Source organism: Agelaius phoeniceus, chromosome 3 (assembly GCF_051311805.1).
Source record: "Agelaius phoeniceus isolate bAgePho1 chromosome 3, bAgePho1.hap1, whole genome shotgun sequence".
In the NCBI taxonomy this organism is placed as follows: Eukaryota; Metazoa; Chordata; class Aves; order Passeriformes; family Icteridae; genus Agelaius; species Agelaius phoeniceus.
In genome coordinates this window covers 86,959,888-86,982,082 of record NC_135267.1, presented here as the reverse complement: position 1 = coordinate 86,982,082, position 22,195 = coordinate 86,959,888, and the positions used below count along the sequence as shown (strand labels likewise).

At 38.9% G+C, this 22,195-nt stretch overlaps 1 protein-coding gene across 3 annotated transcripts in view; it reads right to left on the bottom strand.

Annotated features, from left to right (window-relative positions):
• Positions 1-22,195, bottom strand: part of DAAM2 (dishevelled associated activator of morphogenesis 2) — a 202,516-nt gene that overhangs the window by 72,112 nt on the left and 108,209 nt on the right. For all 3 annotated transcript variants that reach the window (XM_077175812.1, XM_054629765.2, XM_054629764.2), the window contains one exon: positions 5,529-5,603. In XM_077175812.1, coding sequence (XP_077031927.1) covers positions 5,529-5,603 — 75 coding nt within the window. The remainder of the gene's footprint in view (positions 1-5,528; positions 5,604-22,195) is intronic.

Here is a 22,195-nt window from a genome sequence, read left to right as displayed (position 1 = left end):
CTGAAGTTGCAGTGGGAGAGTGTAAATTAAGCTGAGAGACAATGAGTAGAATACACGCAAAAAATTATGGTTCTCAAAGTCAGACAAAGCCCTTAAAAAAGCAGTATATCAGTGGAAAATTAGGGTTCCAGATCTACACTCAGCACCACTGCAACCTTGTCATGTGAAGCAAGACTCTGCAATGCCCTTTGCATATATCACTCAGGCTCACAAGTCCCACGTGTGTCTTTTGAAAAAGTCAAGACTTAATGCTGGAAATTCTTAGCCTATAGCTATGTCTTCTTAGTCAGTCAAGCTGTAAAAGGAGAGGATAAATGACTCTCTTTTTGGCAGGACTTCTTGTGGATATCACTCAGTGGTATCTGGAAAGCAGCTCTGAACCTCTTCTCAAATGAATAACCCAATTAAACGAGTATCATCTATCAGGGATCTGATATCGTACCTCTCTGTGGTGGAATATGAGTCGCTACAATTATGGCCTACCACAGCAAAATATTTCAGTCTTTATTTTACTGTTTAGCAAGCACCAAAGAAAACCTTTGTCTCACCAGAACCTCCTTTAACCTTCTCCATCCTTGCCACCATCCCAACACCTCACTTCCCCTGGAAGGGCTCCCACTGGTTTTGCAAGGCACGTGATGCCAGCACGTGTCGGATCCTGAGGGTGGTCACTTGGCTGCACGCCATTGCTGTCTTATGCTGAACAGCTGGCATGGGGAGATGTGTTTAACTCTAGGGCTCCTCTCTCTGAGCCACGCTAAAGTCAAATTCACTCAGTCACAGAGCAAGCTATTTCCTGCCCTAATGGAATGACAGAGCGCTACTGATGGAAAATGAGCTGATAATGTTTTATCTTTTGCCAGCATCCCCCGACAGCCAGAAACATAAATTGAAATTCTTAAGCCAAGCCATATATGATCTCCCTCTTCGAAAAATAAACAGAAATCCTGAACAAGCATTATGGATGGCAAAGTCCTCGGGTGTGATTTGGGGCTTGATTTGTATTTTCTTGGGTGACAGCCCATCTGGTCATCTTTCCTTTGGCCCGTAAATGCTCCTTTGAAAAGTTCCCGTTCCTCCAATGGCTTAATTTCTCCTCTGAGCCATTTTGGGGGGAAAGCAAATGGATGGTAGGAAGGCACTCAACAGTACTTCATTCAGAGTGAAAAAGGCCCATTTCCAAATGAAACAAATACAAATAATCCTGCCTTTACAACAGAGGGTGATTATGGAAAACCCCTTTTCTAAAGCTGCAGGCAGCCAAGAGCCCTTCATTTCTCACTCTTGTGAATGGCCAGGAATTCAAATCCTCATGTCCTCACTAAAGAAACTGGGTTTGCATTGTGAAATGGCTTTCTCAGCAAGAGTTATAAAAAACATAACTGTGCCTGGGAGACAGAAGGGAGGAAACTGTCATTATTTGAGTTTGGATTTCATTCACGTGGCTGACTGATGAATTGCTTTCCTGAAGAACAAACTGCACTCGAGGACTAACATCTGCTGGGCTCAGGAGGCAGACAGTTACCATCAGTTAACCAAAATACTAGGAAGGGTAAGCAAAAAAGTGCCAGGTCCTTTTCTGGTGCCTAAAAGATAGTGTATACATAGGGCCCTTTTTTTCTAAGCATATTTAGTATATTTGAAGTTTTCCAGATCAAGTGTATCACCTCGGAAAGTACAGCATCTATTTACTTGATTTGCCAGTTAAAAAAAATTCAAGAATTTGTGAAAGCAATCATTTGTGTGGAATTCTATATATAAAACTTCAGGTAGGATAAGAAATCATTTTGAAATTTTGGCTCCACTTAAAATGAAATATTTTAGTTTTTTTTTAAAAACACTGATTTTTCCCACACCTTATTATAATGGCTAATCATTCTCCAAAACTACCAGGAAGGAAAATACATGATGACAGCATGTGGGGAAAAGAGAGAGAGAAAAAAAGAAAGAAAAGGCATAAACCATCATCAACAATACACTGTATAACAGACCTAATTTTACTTCATAGCCTCACATGTGTGAAATGAAAAAGATAAGATACAAAACGAATGAAGAGTGAAAAACCAACCCGGATGTTCTGACTTGTCATTATGGTCAGTTGAAATTCAAGGTGCACCACATCTCTAACTACATTAAGGCTGAACTAATAGAATAAATTATTATTAGAATAAATTAATTTGAAAAAAATATAAATAATAAACTATGAATAGATGTAATTTTTAAACAACTGAACTTTTATGCAAGTTAAAGTAACATATATGTCATCTAATTTAGAGGAGAAAGTTATCATCCACCTGCTAAATTCTGCTGAAAGATATATATATTTTTAACCTCCTGTGAAGGTGCTCTGTGTTAAATAAATGTTTTCTGAGTCAAGGAAAAGGTCCTGGTTACAGCTGTATTTATTAATCTTGACCCATCTCACAATCTTGACCAAGCCACCTCTCCAGAAAAGCTGGATTTTCAACTACTGCTCACCTGAAAGTCTCTCTGTGAAAATGCATCCACAGCAAAGATCATAAAGCAACACAGTGCTGTCAGAATTTTTCCTCCCCAGGGAAGTGTGAACTGTGTTTACTTGTGCTACCAAGTAGTGTCAGGGGCAAGGAGGGCAGGAGGAGCACAAGGACATTTCTTTACATGTTATAATAACAGGCCAGATGCTCTATTTTTAAGAAAAGAAACTTCTGTGTTTTGATGAATCAGCAGATGACAATGACATTGATAATGGAAACAGTCTTCTATTGTGGGCAGGCACCCTGTCCCTATCCCCAGTATCATTTATAGCACATAGAGATCAGGGCACTAGACAAATTTGGAGGCCTCACTTTCTAAATTAAACATGATTAGCAGCTGTCCCTTTGTCTTAATGACTGGTCCAGAAGACAGTGTACCAATGTTCTACTGCCTTCCAGTCAGACTACCTGGGGTCTGGGGCAGTGCCTCCACATGCTGTGAATCACACACTAGTAAAGAGATACAGTTTTAGACATTTGTTCTTGTGAGAATTTGGTTTAAAATATGTAAAAATCTGAGAAGTCATAGCAACAGAAACAATTGTGGGAAGAGAACCGTGCATAAAATGCACGTTTTTTTGAACTGGATCAGGAATCTGTGACCTAAAGTGCTTCCTAACAGAGTGGTCTTAGGTTACAAGTAGGGAACGTCAAACATGTCAGGAATCACCACATTGCTCTTAAACATAATCTGTGAAGGGCAGATACAGCAGGGCTTCTGAGAAAGTGATCCTTGAGCACAGGAGCCCTGGTCCACTGAAATCCACAGAAAGATACCTAATGATATCAGCACAAAAAAGGTGCCATTTCCACTCATTCAGTGAGTAGGAGGAACATACTTGCCAAGCTATATATTAAAAATGGACTTCATAATTAAACAAAAGGACATAAAAAAGGATGTGAAAGACAAATATGAAAAGATTCTTATGTGAAGAATCCACAGGAGATGCAAAGATAAAATCTCACTAAAAGCAGGATTTAAGGCATTTTAAACTAACACTTCTGTGATTATTACTACCACTTCAACTCCAGTATTTCTTGCAATATTTCCAATTGAAATATTGTAATACCTGATTGTGCCCAAGAGACAAACTGAAATACACTAGATGTTGTCAGGAAGCAACATGAAACACGTTTTTCTTTCACAGCTACAAAGTCAACTCCACTTGGAAGCAGTTTAAAAAAAATTCAAAAAACCCACCACTAAATTTAGAACTGAAATTATATGGGACCCAAAAATAACTGTTTGAAAGTTAGAAATCTCAGAGGTCTAAATAATAATGAACAGAACATGTCTTTTAAAGTGTGTTGGAGCTGGTTCTTAGCTGGATTACTCCAGTTTTCCGCTGATACAATTTCAGCAAAATCGAGTCAACTTGGTTTCACCTGCTGAAAAATGAAGGAATCAAATGGTAAATCAGAAGCAGGCATTTTAACCCCAGCATGTCTTCTCAACACCTTGAGCATAAGAGTGAATCACGAGTCTTGAAGCCAAATAAAAGGTTATCGATCATTCAGGCATTGGCATCCAGGCATGCAACCAACATTACCAGGGCTGGTGTTTATTGGTGCTCTTAAAACACGTTTAAAATTAGAAACATAGGCCAAAATATAGTCTCATTTCATGGAGCTGTTCCAGATTTGCAACAGTGGTGTATACATATTCACTCCAAGTTTACATCAAGATCATTTAAAGACTAACCCAAAAGTCACTGAAATCAATGGAAAAACTTCAGTAGATTCAAGAGGCCTTGGATCAAATCCTACCAGAAGTATTTGGCTCAGTAACACTGCAAGGTTTCATACCAATTTTTTTTTCCCCTTAATGGCCCTAGTAGAGTAAATTTGTTCAGTCAGGAAATCAAAGCAGAGTGTCATGCCAGTCACTAAAGCTCAATGTCTTTTCTAAAAATAAGTCCATATTCTTTCTATTCCCTTACTCTGCCCCATGAAAATACAGCATGAAGGAAGGTGATAGTTTTGTTTATTCACGACTCTCAGTAGAAAGGAGCTTTTCTTCTATCCTCTAAAGTGATTTTTTGTAGCTTGTAAATCTTCGGTTGTTTTACTCAGCAAGACATATTTTATCATGAGAAGTACATCATTACTGCACATTTAGCATCCATTAAGACATTAGTTTTATGAAATGATTTCATAGCTCATAACAATACAAAAAGCGAAGAGAAGTCTTTATTAATCTAAAATAAAAGCATAGGTAAACAAGCAAGGTGTACTACCTAAGATGCTAGGAACAGAACTCTTATCATCATTTTTGCACAACCATCAACTACAGCTGAGTAGACACTGAACACGAGTAATTGGAGGAAAAATTTGACTACAAGTTCAGGAAAAAAATCAAATTTAAAAATGTAAAATCTATCAAATCAAAGGAGATCAGTGAACACTATATACAGATGCTCTGATTCTGCTGTGACCAGCCTAACTGGATGTTTCGGAGGAAGAGACACAGTATACAACTATTGAAGAGGGACAATTAAAAAAGGTTTTCCTCAAATACCTTCTTGGCTTGTATCTTATGTCTAAGGTGTTACAGCCTTATGCTCTTTTAATTATGTGCTCTTATATTACTAGATATTGTCTTATATAAACAACTACCTTTTCTTTAATTCTTCTACTAAACTAAGAAACCAAGTGTTATTTTGTAGATTGGATACAAATCAACTTGAAACCATACAACAAAATATAACTTCACCTAGTTTTTAAGTAGTTGCTTTCTGCTGATTCATCAAATATTCTCTTCAATTTTCATTTCAGACCCTAATTTGGTTGCCTTCAGTGCTCAGTATTGTAGAAATAAAAAAAGGAAATATTTATAGTGCTTTCTAATGCTAGAGCAGGGCTCTTTCTTAATCCTCATACTCTTCTTTTGGAAGCCCTATTTTAAATCATTATGCCTTTGGGCTAACATTGTTTTCCTTTGAGGACTTCTCCCTAAAGAAACACATCCCTGTGGTAGGAAATCTTCCCTGTTCAGCAGGAGAGGTAACTTACTGCTGCCATGGAATTGATGCGGTCAATGTAGTAGTCGGGCCAGCTGGTAGCAAGCTTATTAGGATCTTCTTGTTCCTGAAACAGAAAGTTAGGCAAGGTTACACAACATGACTTTACAGGATGAAAGCCACTCAAGAACCATCTGGGATTCTTCATTGCCCTGCTCTTTATTGTGTTATCTCCCCTGTATTCTTGTACAATGCACATGGACGTGTGGCATTTATTACAAACATTTCTGAAAGTGTAAAGTCAGCACTGTCACCATGGTATGCCAGATAAAAAGAATCCCTTTCAGCTCAGATTATTGAACACAGAAAAATAAAGTTTGATGGAGATACAGTTATTGTTAGCATCTAAGCAGCAAACCTCAGTCCCTTAAACATATTGTGTTTCCAAGTAGGACAGCCCATTTACAGATAGCAGGTTTACATTTTGTATCTTTATACTGACAGATCTTATAAATTATTTGGTCTCTCTACTGCTATAGTGATGGTGGAATTTACCAACAAAGAGGTTTAACAACTGCTATGGGGAGGAAAAAATAGGAACCTGAAAAGAAGATAAAGACTGCATCATTTTGATGTAATAAACCAAAAGAGGTTCAGCCTGGACATTAGGAAGCACTGCTTTACCAAGAGGTTGTTCAGACACTGGAAAAGGCACCCTAGAGAGGTGGCTGATGTCCCGGGACTGTTGATTATTTAAGAAGCATTTGGACAATGTCCTTAACAACTTGCTTTAATATGATCAGTCCTGAACTGGTCAGGCAGTTGTTGTCAGTCCCTCCAACTGAAATACTCTCTTCAATCCTGTCCTAATCCTACCATATCATGTAAAGCCAAGCAAAATCTCAGAACATCCAAAGGAGCACAAAAGCATCCCCTCAGTTACAGCAGGAGAAGTATTGATCCTTATCTCCTTACCTCCCATGTAATCTACCTGAAGTCATCTTCAGTAGGCTAATCTCAATCAACCTTCTAAAAGAAGACCGACACTGACTCAGGAACCAATTCTTTTTTGTTCCTTGACTGCTCAAAGGAAATTAGATTTCCTTCTAATGAATTTATTTATTTCTACATAGGTGTAAGTCATTGTTAACATGAGGATTGCTTTCCAAGATCCTCATCTCCCATTATAAACCAAGAGTAACTAACACTAACATTCCTAGCATATGGTAAGAGATTGAACCACTTGACTCATCCTAAGGATGACCAAAGGTGTATGAAGAATGTGGATCTTGCCAATCTTTTCTGTGTATGAAAGCTTACTCACACTAGAAAAGCTACCCTGGAAGATATACACAACAAAATTAAAAGCATAGGCCTATCAGAGTACCTCAGCTATTCCTCCATTATTTGGTTTAGAGATGAGAAGAAATAGCTCTAACAGTTTTTGAGCCACATTCAGAAAACACCTTGGTACCAGACAATTTCCTGCCAGGGTACATACCAACACACAACAACAATTCTGCACAACTCAAAATCTTCCTATTTTGAATTAAAAACAAAGTCATGACTGAGATTTGGATCTTCCCCTGTCTTCCACTGGATTTTCAACACGCAAACTGAAGGAACATCTCCATTCATGACACTGACAAAACAGCTTTGTCCTCATCTAGAGGAGGACTGCAGTGCAGACACAGGTCAGGTCAGTGTCAGGTCACAAGACTTTATTAATCCCTTGCACCCAACTGAACAGCTAGAAGAGCAGAAGAATTAAACAAAGCATCATACAGATGAATATTACTGTACCAAAAGTATAAAAGGTTGGCAAAGTGATAAGAGACACCAACTATATCAACAAACACTATGCACACACCATGTACCACCTCATGATAATACATGGTGCAATTAATAACAAAGTGATGTTTCTCATATTAATTGAGAAGTTCTGCTGATTTTCTTTACTTCCCTTTCCTGGCCACAATAAGCAGGAATCAGACAGACCCATATCTATGTTAAATGTTTATGTCTAGAGCATTATAGAAATATGCAAGTCCCTACCAACAGCCAGTCAGAATGGCCACACCTCATGTTTTTGGTAGACTGCCTTTTTCTGCCCTTTTCTGTGCAGAAAAATATCTAGTGGCAGCCACAACCCTGACAACAATTTCACACTTGGCAGACCTTAAACTCCCTTGCAAAAATCAATATATGACCTTGACAATGGAAAAGTAAATTAAAACATTCATCAGATAAATCCATCCAGCATTATTTTTATATGATAATCTTATCATCCTCAAAGAGAACAGAAATTGGGAGCTTATCTAGAAGTGTGAAGTAAGGTCATTCTGCAGGGAACCTGGCTGAGCCACCCATCTGAAGTGCAGTGAGTGCTCATGTGACCTTCTGAAATGTTTCTCTGCAGAGAATGATAAAAGTCCTAGTGACAACTATAATAGTCTGCAGAATACACCTGAAGAACACTGTCAGAACAGTCAATACACGTATTCTCTATATTTCTCCTGCCTTCATTCTGAATTCTGAATAAAGAAAGAAACACACATAAATTAAGGAATGCCTGAACTCATCCTTTCTCTTCCAAAATAAGCTACAATACTTCTTGTCCTTAAGATTCTTTAGGGGGAAAAAATAAGTATAAATGCTTGAATGCTACAAATAACATTTCTAGATATCTTCGTTAAACGTGCAGACTGAAAAGCATCAGGTTAGATACACTAGAAAAAAAAATCAGAATTCTGAACAATTTCCTACCTGAACCTAAAACACTAGAAATCTCACAATCAGAACCAATGACAAGAAGATTCTGATGCCCTAAATTATATCTGTATATATGATTAGCTTGACAATGAGGCAAGGTCCTTGGTCTGAAATCTTAATCTAAGTCTTATTTTTTTTAAATAAAACCGGAGAAAAAAATTGTTTCAGTGGAACACAATGTGTAAGATTTTTTCCTGAACTATATCAGTTCAGGATGTACATTGCTGAGGTAAAAAAAAAATTTAACAGATACCCCAGTAAGCAATCTTCACTTTCTGAAGTTGTTTTGGTCTGGAACCATATTAAGCAAAAGAGTCCATTCAATCTCAGCGGTCTTGCACACTCCCTGCTCACACCAGAATTTTATGGTTGTCAATGTGTGGTTTACTTTGCTAGGATAGATGATAATGTGGATAAAACCTGGCATTCTGTTTCAATATGAAGTCCCAGAAAGCTATTTATACTTGAGTGTGTAGATTTTTTTCCTGCCCCATGAAGTCATTAGACTTATTTACAGAAATCTCCTGAGTGACATTTTAACAGAGAGTCACGTTGACACCTGTAACATCAGAGCAGCTGGGGAAAAAAACCCAAAACAAATAAACATTTAACTGGCTAAATTATGTAAGTTCTGTCCATGCTAAAAGATTGCTGCACCAGGCCTTCTGTCAAGAAGGGGAAGATGAATTGAAAATAAAAAGCAATTAAATCTGTGGTGTGGGGTGCAAAACCAGGTTGTTGGGTTGCTCTTTTGTTGGCTTTTTTTTTTTAACATATTCAGAGAAAACCTCAAGGCAACTTGAAGGTATTGGCAAAACCTTTCCCTTGCTCCAGAAGCAGAGAGAAGGGCAAAAAACCAACCAACAGAAAAAAAAATAGACCTTTAATATATAAAGCTGCATAGGTATCAAAAGCTGGAAACAATAACCCATCTGTATAAGGAAAAACATTAGCTGAAGGAATCTATTAAAGCAAAGCCTTCTTTTAGCTCCTTGAATAGTGTAAATATTACATTAAAAAACAGGCGTCAGCTTGTGCACTTTATAAGGGGCCATATCATTCTTCACTGAAGTAACAACTATGTAACTGCTGTGAAAACAGGATCTTGATACTATACAAGCCTGCAATATAGCCAAGGTATTATATAGGCTTTGACACTAATTTGGACGGGCTCCATGACTTGGTGGAAAGTGGAACTTATGACTTCATCCCAACTAGGACTTAATGGAGTTCTGCAAATATTTGGACCATCTGAACCAATCAAAAATGAAGGAAAATAAAGCAAAGTGTGCACAGCTCAGCTGATCCCAAAAGCCATTTCTGCAGATTCTGGGAGACCTGATCCATTGGGTAAGCTGTTCTTTGAGACCAGACACTTCTACAGGATCCCATGTCAGTGGGACAAGCATTTGCAATCCAAAGACTGCCATAACATATTCAAGCAAGCATTGTAGACCACTGCCTTTGTTGCAAAACTCACTAAAAAGAAGCATCTAACACTAGTGTTACAAAGATCATGCAGAAATGCCAGATATTCATCGCTGAGCGGATCATGAAAATGAAGACATGGTTCATATGGTGTTTTTCAAGATGACTGCAGTCTTGAAAGAAACAGCACAGGGAAAGCCTGTACAGTAACTGCCTGCATTGAAGCCCTTTTAGGGCAAGCACACTGGGTTTCAGTTTCCAGTGATGACACATTGCTATTTCACTCTGCACCAATCCAGCTCCATAAATATTGAGCAGCTCTCCAGAGCATGTCAAAGCATCCTCTGTTACAGATGTCACAGGACAAGCATGGGTACTCTTGGGATGACATCTATTCATTAGCAACATGACTTCCTTCTCAATCCTGTCTCTTCAGTAGGGCAGAGAGCTGACCTTACTGTTTTGCACTGCTTAGAACAGGACGGGAATAAGCCACACATCTGATGCTAGAAAATGTGGGTTTAAAACCTTTCTTGGACAGGAAGCCATGACGCTGTTCACTGAGCTCCCCTCTGTATCAATAAAAACAATGTGCAAACATAGATGAAGAATATAAAATGAGGCCACTGTGATATAAATTCCTGTCCAAGCTTGTTCACTGCATCATGTCCAGACACTGCATGCTCAGGTTTATACTGGGGTCACAAACAAGTGCATTTCCTTGCAAAAGCCACAGTAAGGTTAGCGTGGTTCCTCCTCTCAACAGCCTTCACACATCTCTCAAGTACATTACAGAGCTGAAAGACAAGTTATTTTACCTGGTTTGAAAGGTCAGCACCATCACATATAGCTCAAAAAATATAAATCATGGAGTTCAAGTAATGTTCAAGTTTAGTTTTTTTTAGAAAAAACTAAAACGTATTATTTTTCACAGCCCTGCATATTTTTTTTTCAAATTTCCCATTGAAAAACAATGGCAATTGGAACCCTGATTACAAATCAGGACTTTTTTTGGGGGGTGTTTGGATTTTTTTTAATGACTGTTGACTGAAATTTTAACATGACTTACATCAACTAAGATGAAAACTTTGCTGGATAAAGATTCTCAGGTTCTTGTTGAAGCCCTCTCACACTCTTCACAATAACAGCTTAGCTGCTAAAATGTTCATCTGAGACATGTGGGATTCAGACTCGTGTCCATGTTCTGTTTCAAAGCGAGGGGTGTGACTCTTGCTTTGCACATGAATATTTTGGCCCTAAAAACAAGGTGGGGTTTTTGTTTGCTTGAAGGGTGGAAGATGGTTATTACTGTTCTTCATTTCCCACAAGTGCAACTCTTTTCCCTTCAGAGATGCAAAGACTCAGCTCATCACAACATCTGCTATTAGTGCTGAATCAGTCTTGCATCACTCTGCACTGCACACTGACAAAGGTCCTTCAAGAGATTAATGTATTGGGTTTTTCAGTGTCTCTATCAGTGAGATCAGCAGAAACAGGAAAAATGGGATGCAGACAATTACACAGTACCCAGTTACACAGGAAATCTGAATTACGGCCAAGAATCAATCCACATAAGTTGTACTGCACTCTCATTCAAATCACTGTTCTCCCTTTTTTCATGTTTGACTTACTGACTTTCCTTCACTTTTAAGAAGTTCAGCTTTCAAAGAAACATTTACTTGTTTATTAACACACTGTCCAATCTATTGGCTATGTGGCAGTTCAGAGCAGCCAAAGTATCACAAATAAAAAGTGCTTTCATTAAAAGACACAAAATGTGTTTGATCTGCTGTGGGACAAAATGGTAACTCAGAAGTGGAGCTGATATGCGTTGAAGCTTTTCAGACAGTTTATGCCTCCAAAAAGCCAACCATGTCCCAAGAGATGCTAATTTTGAAACAGCACAGATCATAGGACTGAGCCATTCACTAGACAGATGTGGTCACTGCTCCATTTCTCAGACTTCATGACTAGCATTTACACAAATAGTCTCAGAGTTTTGGGAAGGAAGCTATATAAGCCTTTTAAGCACAATTTACCCAGATTGAGAAAAACAAACATTACTTCTCTCCCTGGAATTAAGCTATTGATGTGCAGATAATAACCCTTCTGCCGCAAAAGCAGTCTACTGTGTTACTTACTAAAGAAGAATATTCATTAATGACCAGTTGGAGCATGCAACTGAGGAGTTCTAATTGCCTCTCACAAAGGTCAGGTATATCCATACATATTTACAGTTCATTGCATTATGACACAGAGGTATTTTCCTTAACTGATCATAGGATGTTTTTCTTCTTTTTTTTCTTTTTTTGCTTCATTTAGCCTGAGCTCTGCCCTGTTGCCAGTAACTTGACAAACCTAATTACTACTTCTGATGCTGCTTATTAACAATTCTTTCAAAGAAATAATGAAAGGCTTCAGATTATTATTTATATTACAAAATACCTAATACTGTCAAATTGTGGAACTCACTGTCAAAAAATAAAGTATAAAAGTAAAAAAGGCATACATCTATGAACAATGAGGATTCCTGCTTAGAAAGCATTTCCTAATACTGAAAGAAGCTTCAGTTCTGCAGAAATTGACCAGCCTTTGAAAATTAAAATGAATCATTAGTAACTTTTGAAAGTTGGTTGGCTCTATCAGGTCTGTAAACCTTCCAGTCAAGTTATATATATAATTTTTTTGGTACTAACTAGGCCGTCTCTCACTTTTTTCTTCTTCCTGAGCACTCAAAGATACAGAATCTCCTGAAGTTGTACCTTATATACGACACATGATGTGTCATTTCCAACCTCCTCTAAAACTCAAAGCCCCTTCAAATCAATTATTGATATTGATATCAGTCTACGGGTGATGAAGGCTATACTTTTATTTCTTGTCCTCCAGAAAACACAGGACATCCATTGCATATACACACAGGGAAAGTTTCTCACAGAAAATAGAGTAGCAAAACTGGCAGGCAGAAAAGTGGTCACTGCATTGCTTTGACCTGAAGATAAGAATTAGTGTTGTTTGAAACCTCATAATTCTCAACCACTGATCTTAATGTATATTTTAATGTAGTGTTTAAACCAAGATTAAGCTTACAATAAGCGTATCTGGCATAAGACTAACAATAGATTATTGATGGAGAGAGTCCTTCTTAAGGAACTTTATATTTTAGCAGGACTGTATAGTATACATCCAGTTTTAAGAACCCACTTACTCTTCTCTTTGGGGTCTTATCATTCTCCTCAATACAGATGAATGTAAACTTGCTGCCAGCACTGATTGCAGCAACCTCTTCTTATCACTTACAGATCGTACAAGCCTGCTTGTCCTTCAAACATATTCAGCCCTGCTATAGGATGGGAATCCCACCATCACCAGGCATTATTTTAGGGGTACAGTGTGTGAAGCGACCACGAAGATATCTCTCCCCTACCTTTACAGAACTACCTAATTGTACAGCTGAGGTCACTGAATTCTTCAGTGATTTCTGCCCTCAGGACAAAGCTTTCTTGCCAAATTGAAGTGTAATTATTGAAATGTATTGTTGAAGTGTAATATTAAACATTGTTTCACTGCTGAATGTTTAGCCTCTGCCATGGAAGTTGTTCTCTTGTTGAGTAAGTTCACCTGACTCTGTTGCTCCATAAGATCCTTCTGTAATATTACCTGAAGTCCACATTAATGTTTAATACTTTTTACGTGCTCTACTTTTCACACGTGTGATATTTTGCTGTTGATAAGTGTATAATGTAAATAATGAGCTGCCAAATAGGGGGATCCATGAATTCCCTGCACTTTCAATGAACACATACCCAGGAGTCTACCTTTCCTCAGCCCATCCATTCCTTTTGGATGTGAAGGAAAGTGTCCACTAGGGAGGATCCTACCAGCCAGAAGATTGAGGCATGATCATTCTGCCCAGAGGGTGTTCAGAAGACAACAAAATGTTTCTCATGGACATGGCCTGCTCAGGGGGTGTGTGGCTGTGGATTAAGGCTGCACTCCTGAAGCACAGCTCTGTTCCCACAAGCCTGCAGCAAGCTCGAGATCACATCCTGCAGTAATGTGTGCAATCTGCGGCAGGTGAAGCCAACAATTTGTCACTATCCCAGCAAGCACTAAGCAGCAGTGGCAGGACATATTCTATTGCTTTGTTAACAACTAAACTCTGCATTGTCCCTTCTACTGTTTACTCTGTGTTTATACAGGTACTGTGTGTACATTTCCATTAAGCCCGTTCAGGTTACAGTCAACATTCCATGGACACGGAAAGGGACTTTTTCCTTCCCCAACCCGCTTACCTTGTCTCCTTTCCAACAGCACTGTTTTAAAATGTATTCCTACCACATTAGAATGTTGTCACTTGGACTGCCTCCTTCTTCACTTCCTTTCCTCCTCCTCCTGGCACTCTTTAGGCTGTGTAAAAAGCCACAGAAGGGCCCAGACTGTGTAACTGAGCCTCCCAGTTTATCTTTTTGTCCTACTGTTTATCTCCAACAAGCAATGACTTCAAATCTTTTGTAAATAAAATGAAGTCACCTACGATTCATGGCAAACACCCTGAATGATGCTTGATGATGGGAATGAAATGTCACTTACTGTGCTCAGAGACACAGAACTACCAAGGACACACCTACACACAGCCAGCAGAGACATTTAGGACAAGTCCTTCTGGAAGCACACAAGAGAATTTTTTAATACCAAGTTCTAAAAGGTTTCTCTTCACTGATCATAACATGTACACTGTCTGTTTTTCCAGTGACACTTTAGTTCACTTCTGCTCGGGGCCCTTTTTTAAGAATTATGACAGTAAGATGGCCAGGGCAGCCAATGTATTTTTCATTTTTCTCCATCATTTAGCCCTTCACTATTGAAAAAAAAAAAGTTAGGAGTTGTTGGACAAGTAAACAAAGGAAATAAATACAGTCTGAGGGGCCCACAGCTCTTAAGCTGCTAGCCCAGTATTTGATGTATCACTCAGGTGCTTTATCTCCACCCTTTCCAAAAAATCAGGTAAAACTGTTTCTCCCAGCTTTCATTTCTCTCACTTAGTACATCAGCAAAGTGTTTGGGGTACCAAGTACCTTTCAACATGACTGAATTATCATGGAAGACAGTGCAACTTTCACTTCAATTAAGGCACATCAATGAAACTCTCACATCTGACTGCGATGAAAACTAAGTAACTCTCCAGAAAGTAGAAGGCAATTCCTTTCTTTCTCTTCATGGCTGTCACTATATTCTCACAACAACTCTTTACTGTGTCCATTTCTAAACTTCTCACTAAAAAGATAGGAATTCAGCAACTCTTCCTGCTCAGTATTCACTAATACTTTTTTTAAGGGTCATGAACACTCAGTGAAGTTCAGAGTCATCTCTGCCAAATTTGCTTCTCAAACACCACAGAAACATATTTGTTATTTATACGTTCTTTGCTCTTGCATATCCACCAAAGAAATAATCTGAATGGTGAGAACAGCACTGTTGAGAGTATATGTTGTAATCGTTATCATCGTTATTATTATTATTACATGCTATTAGCAGGATGGGCTCATACTTGGATTGTGAAGAATCATAACTTGTGCAAGAGGACAGACAAGGACAGAACATAATCCAGTGGTATCAGCATTTACATGTACTTCCCATGCAGCAGAACTGGACTGCTTGCCATTATTTTTGTTCTTAAGTACATCGAATTACACCATGTTAGTGGATGACAGCTGGATAAATGTTTCTCTTTTTTCTTCCTTTTTTTTCATGCTAGGGTCAAATCTGCTTCCACTGAGTCCTCCCAAAACACCCACAGAAGGCGAGCCAAATGCAAAACACAGCATTAGGCACGATGATGACAATTTTCTAACTCAGGACTATTTTGGGCCTGATTTTTGATTAGTGTTGAGTTCTAACTTCAATGGAAGTTAGAACTCTAGTACTAGCTCACCTGAAAAACACAGACCTGCAATATGGACACACAAATTCTGCATACTCATAATATCTACAGCAAATACCGTGGCAAGTTTATGGCATTGACATCTTCAGCAGTCTGACTAAGGAGGTAAGAAGGCATTTTTTTACGGAGCAGCTAAGCTTTTTTTTGTTGGAGAGGAGAGGGAGGAAGGAACTAAAAATATTCCATGCTGTTCCCATGGGGGGGTAGGGAAGAAAATACTTTTCAATTATACATAAATAAATATATAATTTCAAGACCCTGACCCAAGGTGACCTCTTACGCTAGGATAAATAAATGAATCTGCAACTGTTGGCATTGCAACGTAGAAAACATAAACCAAATAAAGCAGACAACTTGGAAAAACTTATCTCCTCTTATGTCCACTACAATGTGGTCTTTTAGGTGTCACAATTCCAAGCTGTAATAATGGTAGATCCTCTGAATTGTGCATGCATTTTTGCCTTCTTGACTCTAAACTTACACTTTAAACCATTACAAGAGTGACTTCAAGGAAAATAAAGTTAAGAGGAGTCTCTAACATCATTAAGCCTATTATAATGTTTCTTCAAGTACACACTTTGAGGTCTTTACTACAGAAGCAAAACACATGAAGAAACAATTACAGGAGGTCCAAGAGAAACCATAAAAAAGAGGCAATGATTCTTCTCAAGTATGCTGACCTGCTTAAAAAATAATTGGGCAACATCAACAAATTTATATTATAATTATGTGAAATAAAATTTCTAAATTAATCATATGGAACTATAAAAGTATGAGATGGTGTCTTACATGAATCCCCAGTTTTATTTTTCCAGTGAGAACACATTCTCTGCATTAAAAGATGTAAAGGAGATGTATATAATTTTAGGCTTTACTTTACACTGTGTTAATGGTGCTGCCCAAATTTGGGAGCTAGTGCTTCAGCCAATGACACACATTAGCAGGTACCATCAATCAAACAGCTCTTTCACACTGAAAAGGCCCATGTACACCACTAATCAGGAAATGTGCGGTTTTGCTGCATTAGTGACACTCTTGCAGCATTTTATTGTTTTAAGTCCTGTACTTGTCATAGGCCAGAGTTTCTGAATTCCAGAGTTTCTGAATTTAATTTTCTTAAGCCTACTTGCATTTATAGCAAAGTAATTTTTGAAGTCTTTTGCCTTTCTTCCATACCTAGACTAAAGATACCAAAATGACCCAATGTCAGCATCAAGCTAACAAATCATTCCAAACATCTGAGCATGAAGTCATTCTGCTAACAGAAAAAGGAACAGATGCTGGTGGGAAAAAAGGAAGTTAACTCCACAATTGCTGGCATTTTCCAAACATCAAGCTGAAGGAATGCCGTGGTTTGCAAAGGGCAACATCCTCCCACTGTGATTTCCCAGCATTATGAGATTTCCAGTGAGCCCTAGGCAAACTGAAGGCAAGTCTATCTTCAGGGAATTAATTTGAGTGATTCTACATTTCAGACTGTTTCACCAGCAGCCTTCTAAGCTAAGGAAGTCATGCAATCTTCCCAGACAAAAAGAAACCATGGATCCCAGGCACTGAGAGGGAACCAAATAGCATCTGCTACTGCCTATTGCAAGGAGATGACCTCACAGCAGTAATACAGGACAGCATACAGGAGGTTGCATTAAGCCTTATTGATGCTCCCTTTCTTTATAGGGCCATACAGCTGCTTTCTTAGTTTGATTTATGAACAGTTTAGAGAATGACAAATCAATTTAGGATGGAAGGGGCCTTGAGAAGACAGGACCCACTCAGAGCTGATGTCAAAGTTTGTTAAGGTTGTTCAGGTCATTGTCAAGGTTTCAATATTGAGTTAAAGTAAAATGTTGACTGAAGCTGAACTTCAGCCACAAACTTCCAAAGCATTGGTAGGAAGAGAAACAATTTTCTGATGTACCAAAGATTTCAGATAAAGTATAATTCTTCATATCCAGTGTGACTTTGCTGGCCTTTGCCCTGTGGCCATGAGACACCCTCATCGATTAATCATCAATACTGCTAATTGAGAGATTGCTTACACTAAGCACTCAAAATCCCACACAGCTTCTTCAGCCTCCTACTGCCCACTAACTGCTATTGCTGTTAAGCTATCACACGTGCTGTGAGGGTCACCCTGTGTTTTCCAGACTTCCCAGGGAAGAGAGAGTAAAAGTACCCACCCCCACATCCACTCATACTCCCCTTCAACACTTCCTGCAGAGCTGAAAGAAAATCTCTCATGAAGTCACATCCAAGACTCATCAAACTGTGAGTCCTTACAAATGGCTTCTCAAATACTGCAGGAAACCATCCTCTGTGTTCATGTCTGCTGCTCCCAGATACCACATATGGAACAACAACTCTAAAGAAAGGAACTTATAAGGCACACATTAAATGCTCCTTAAAGCTATAAATCCATTACCAAAACAGTTTAATATTCCAAATCAATAACAGACTCTAAGAGTATTTCAAAGAGGAAAAAATAATGCAAGAAGATAGAATTGAAAACAATACAACTTCAAACCACCCACTTCATTTATTATGGGACAACCACGTGCTTGGCAGTCTTCATACAGAAAGGATGAACCCCAAAGGGCTTTCGTAGCTCAGAACAGACAATACAAAACCAAAAACCCACATTCAGACAACACAATAGTGTGATCTTCATCTGGCATACTATATCACTAAATGAGACCAGATGAAGAACCATTTTCTCTCTTCTTTAGGGAAAATGTATCATGTCCTGAATAGCTCAGAACTGGCTGAATGGCAGATCCCAGAGGGATCTAGTGGCCCAGGGTCTAGTTAGAGGCCTGTCACCAGTGGCGTCCCCAAGGTTCAATACTGGGCCCAGTATTGTTTCACAAGTTCATCAATGACTTGGATGAAGGAGCAGATGCCTCCTCAGCAAGTTCACTGACAACACAAAGCTGGGAGGAGTGGCTGATACCCCAGAGGGCTGTGCAGCCCTTGAGAAGCACCTTAACAGCTTGGAGGGATGGGCAGAGGGGAACTGTCTGAAATTAAACTATAAGTGCAGGGTCCTGCACCTCAGGAAAAACAACTCCACGGACCAGCACACGGCTGACAGCTGTGACTGACCTGCTGGAAAGGAGCTCTGTGGAGAAGGACCTGGGGGTCCTGGGGGACAACAAGCTGTCCATGAACCAGCAGTGTGTCTTGTGGCTCATGCCCTGGTGAGGCACATCTGGAGTGCTGTGTCCAGTTCTGGGCTCCTCAGTACAAGAGAGATGTGGAGCTCCCAAGCGGGTCCAGTGGAGGGTAACAAAGATGATTAAGGGACTGGAACATCTCTCTTACCAGGGAAGGCTGAGGGAGCTGGGCCTGGTCAGCCTGGAGAAGGAACGATGGAGAGGGGATCTTACCAATGCCTATCAGTATCTGAAGGGAGGATGTCAAGAGGATGGAGCCAAGCTCTTTGTGGTGCTGAGCAATAGGACAGGAGGCAACAGGCAGAAACTGCTGCACAGAAAGTTCCACCTAAATATGAGGCAGAACTTCTTTACTGTGTGGGTGATCAAGCACTGGAATAAGTTATCCAGAAAAGTTGGGGAGTTTCCCTCAATAGAGATATTCAATAATGGTCCAGATGCAACCTTGGCCACATGCTCTAGAATGACCCTGCTTGCCACAGACGATCCCACTGTGGTCCCCTACCCATTTTTTGATTCTGTAATCTCAATATGTATCTCCTACTTTAAAGCAGGAACTTGAAGAAGTGAATTCCTATCTAAATACATCAAGTGTAATGCAGTCTCCTGCTCTTAGAACCTCCATATGAAGACTTAAATGCAAAGAGAAGACCTCAGGGTTTGCAATAAAAGCCCTGCCACCAGTTCACTTTGGCACAGAAATACTTCACTAACTAACTGTCTCTCCATCTTAACCAATCTGAAACTATGATTCACAGTGAAAAACCACAGATGCACAGCAGCCCTAGAGCAAACAGTACGTGGAGAAATTTTCACTCACTTCTGAAAGGTTTCCCTAAAGGCAAGGAAGACTCCAGATTTTATATTTGCATCCATCCTGTCCTTCATCCCTGGTAGGCTATGGTAATTATATAAAAAGCTGCAAAAGCAGCTTTGAAATCTGCTGGAGGGATCTAAGTATCTTACTCTATATCCAGCTGCACAATATCAAGCTATACTTTTTATGGGGACATTTTGCTGACAATACAAACCTCAAGGGCAAAGCTCAAACAGAAACTCTCAAAGAAAGAAAAAAGGCCCAAACCAGACATGTAGACATTATCTTCAATAATGCTAGACAGGCAACACGGGACCAAAGTGGGAGTTTGTGAAAATGAGCTGCAAATGGTATAAAAAGACGGCAGTAAAACTACTAAAAGTTGATGTCCCACTAAGGCTAGGATTCTCAAGCGTATTTCAAAGCCTATGAGGATGCAGCCCTGATGTTAGGAAAAGAGAACTGAATGCAAAGTGATGGTGCTTCTTTGTGAGAGAGGTTTTAGGAGGACACCTGGGGTGTTCTGCACCTGGACTGCAGCTTCAGTGGTTCAGCAATGATCTGTGACCTCAGCCCAAAGGACCTGGACTCCTTAATGATTGTTCAGTGCACAAAAGTGCCTTCTACTCTGTCCTTCCTGCTCCTTACAGTGGGCTCACCCAAACCCAGAAACTTCACCACAAGATCATCATAGAAGACAGGTAAGTGCAGAAAAGAAAAAGAATGAACAGTGCTTGATCTGAAAATATATTCAGATATTTCAGCATATATCTTAGAAAAAAAACATGGGGAAAGGGGAAAGGAATGCTGTATGCATCCAAGGCATGTGTAAATAGTGCAGGGAAGGGGTGTAAGACAATGGCATGGCCAAAATGCTTCCAAAAGTTTCCTAACTACCTATGTCATCACCAATCATCTTTCCTTCAGGTAGAGAGAAAAGCATTTATGCATAAACATAACAATGACAATTCTTTGAAAGTATAAAACAATTTAAATCAAAGACATTTTGGAACCAAGGAGTTTCCTGACTCCTAATTTCATATCCAGCTTATTAGTTTTTATAGTCATCAGGTAGATGAAAAATATAATAAATAGATATTTTAAAAAATAATTGCAGAGGATGATGTCATGAAGAATATTCTTTTATTTTCTGCATATTGGCTGTTACAGACTATGGTTCAGGTAAATTTTCCTCAATTTTTATATCCTAGTTTGCTATTGTGGAGAATCTCTTTCCCATAATAGAAAAAGTAAAATAAATTTACATATTAAAAGTATGCATTTCTTCTCAGATACCATGAATGTCTACTTCCAGAAAGTTTCAGTGTGCTGCTAATTACCTCGCTACTTGAGTTTAAATAATCTCACTTGAGTAGAAAAAGCACAATCAACTCAAAGCAACTATTCTAGGATACCACTAAAATCACAAGAGTACAAGATAACACTGAAATATTTTGGAGATCTCAATATATTATTAGAATTGAAGGATGGAGATTTTTGTTGGGATTTTTTTTTTTGGTTGATTGAAAAGAAGCTGTATGATACAGCTAGTCCAGTCTGACTCTACTTTGGAAAAAGCTTTGCTACCAATTTTTTTCCTCAACGAAAGACAGAAGTGGAAAAAAAAAGCCTAACTTGTTTAACTGTGCAAAATGTGTGCGCTTGCTACTAAAATCTGCTCAGCCAAAGTCATACAAATTAGTCTCTGGAGGCAGGAAAGGCCATAAAAAGAAAACAACTTGACTTGCTTTCCAATAGCAGTAAGTCTAACAGCTTGTAGGGCTGTTCAAAAGGCAATGAGCTATGGCCTGCACAATGAGGGCTCATTCTTAGAAACACAGGCTGCATCCAAAGCAATGTGTGCTGAAGCAGTGCAATACCTGCGCTTTTTACACTTTTTGGGATCCCAATATGAGCTTGTTTATAGATGAGACAAATGAGGTAACAATTTTTTTGTTCCATATAATTATTTGCTTGCTATTTAATGAGGTTATGTATGTTAGTGTCAGCTCCTGGTAAAACAGCACTGAAGAACACTGGTTTTTTAAACTTTGACATTGAAAATTTGTAAATAAATATCTTTGAAATCTTGGTCTAGTGCTTCATTTAATTCCTGCAAAACTTGTATCTGGTAGCAAATCTAGAGAGAGGAGTTACAGAGGTGTTTTATGTAAGTTTAAATTTCAGCTCATGGTGAGACATGAAGATTATTCTAAACAAAACCAGAATAAAGTACCTGAAATTAGGGAGGATACTATAATTTGTGTTTTCTACATATGGCCTTACTTAATAATATCAGTGGAAGCTCCTTCTGCAGAGGAAGAGGCAATCTAAAACATGTACTGGTGGTTTGGGTAGAGGGTCAGGGTGCCATCAGTGGTGACTAATCAATGATTTCTCTGATGCAAATCAAGCCAACTCCATTTCCCATTGTCAATCCTGTACTGATTAATGTCAAGGTAGAAAACAGCTAATATTGGGAAGACATTAACATTTTCCAACAGACCAGCCTTCATTCCTTATAAATAGCTATTCCACCAATGAGAGCAAAGCACCCACTAGAGCTGCTAGCTAGAGCTACTCTTTCA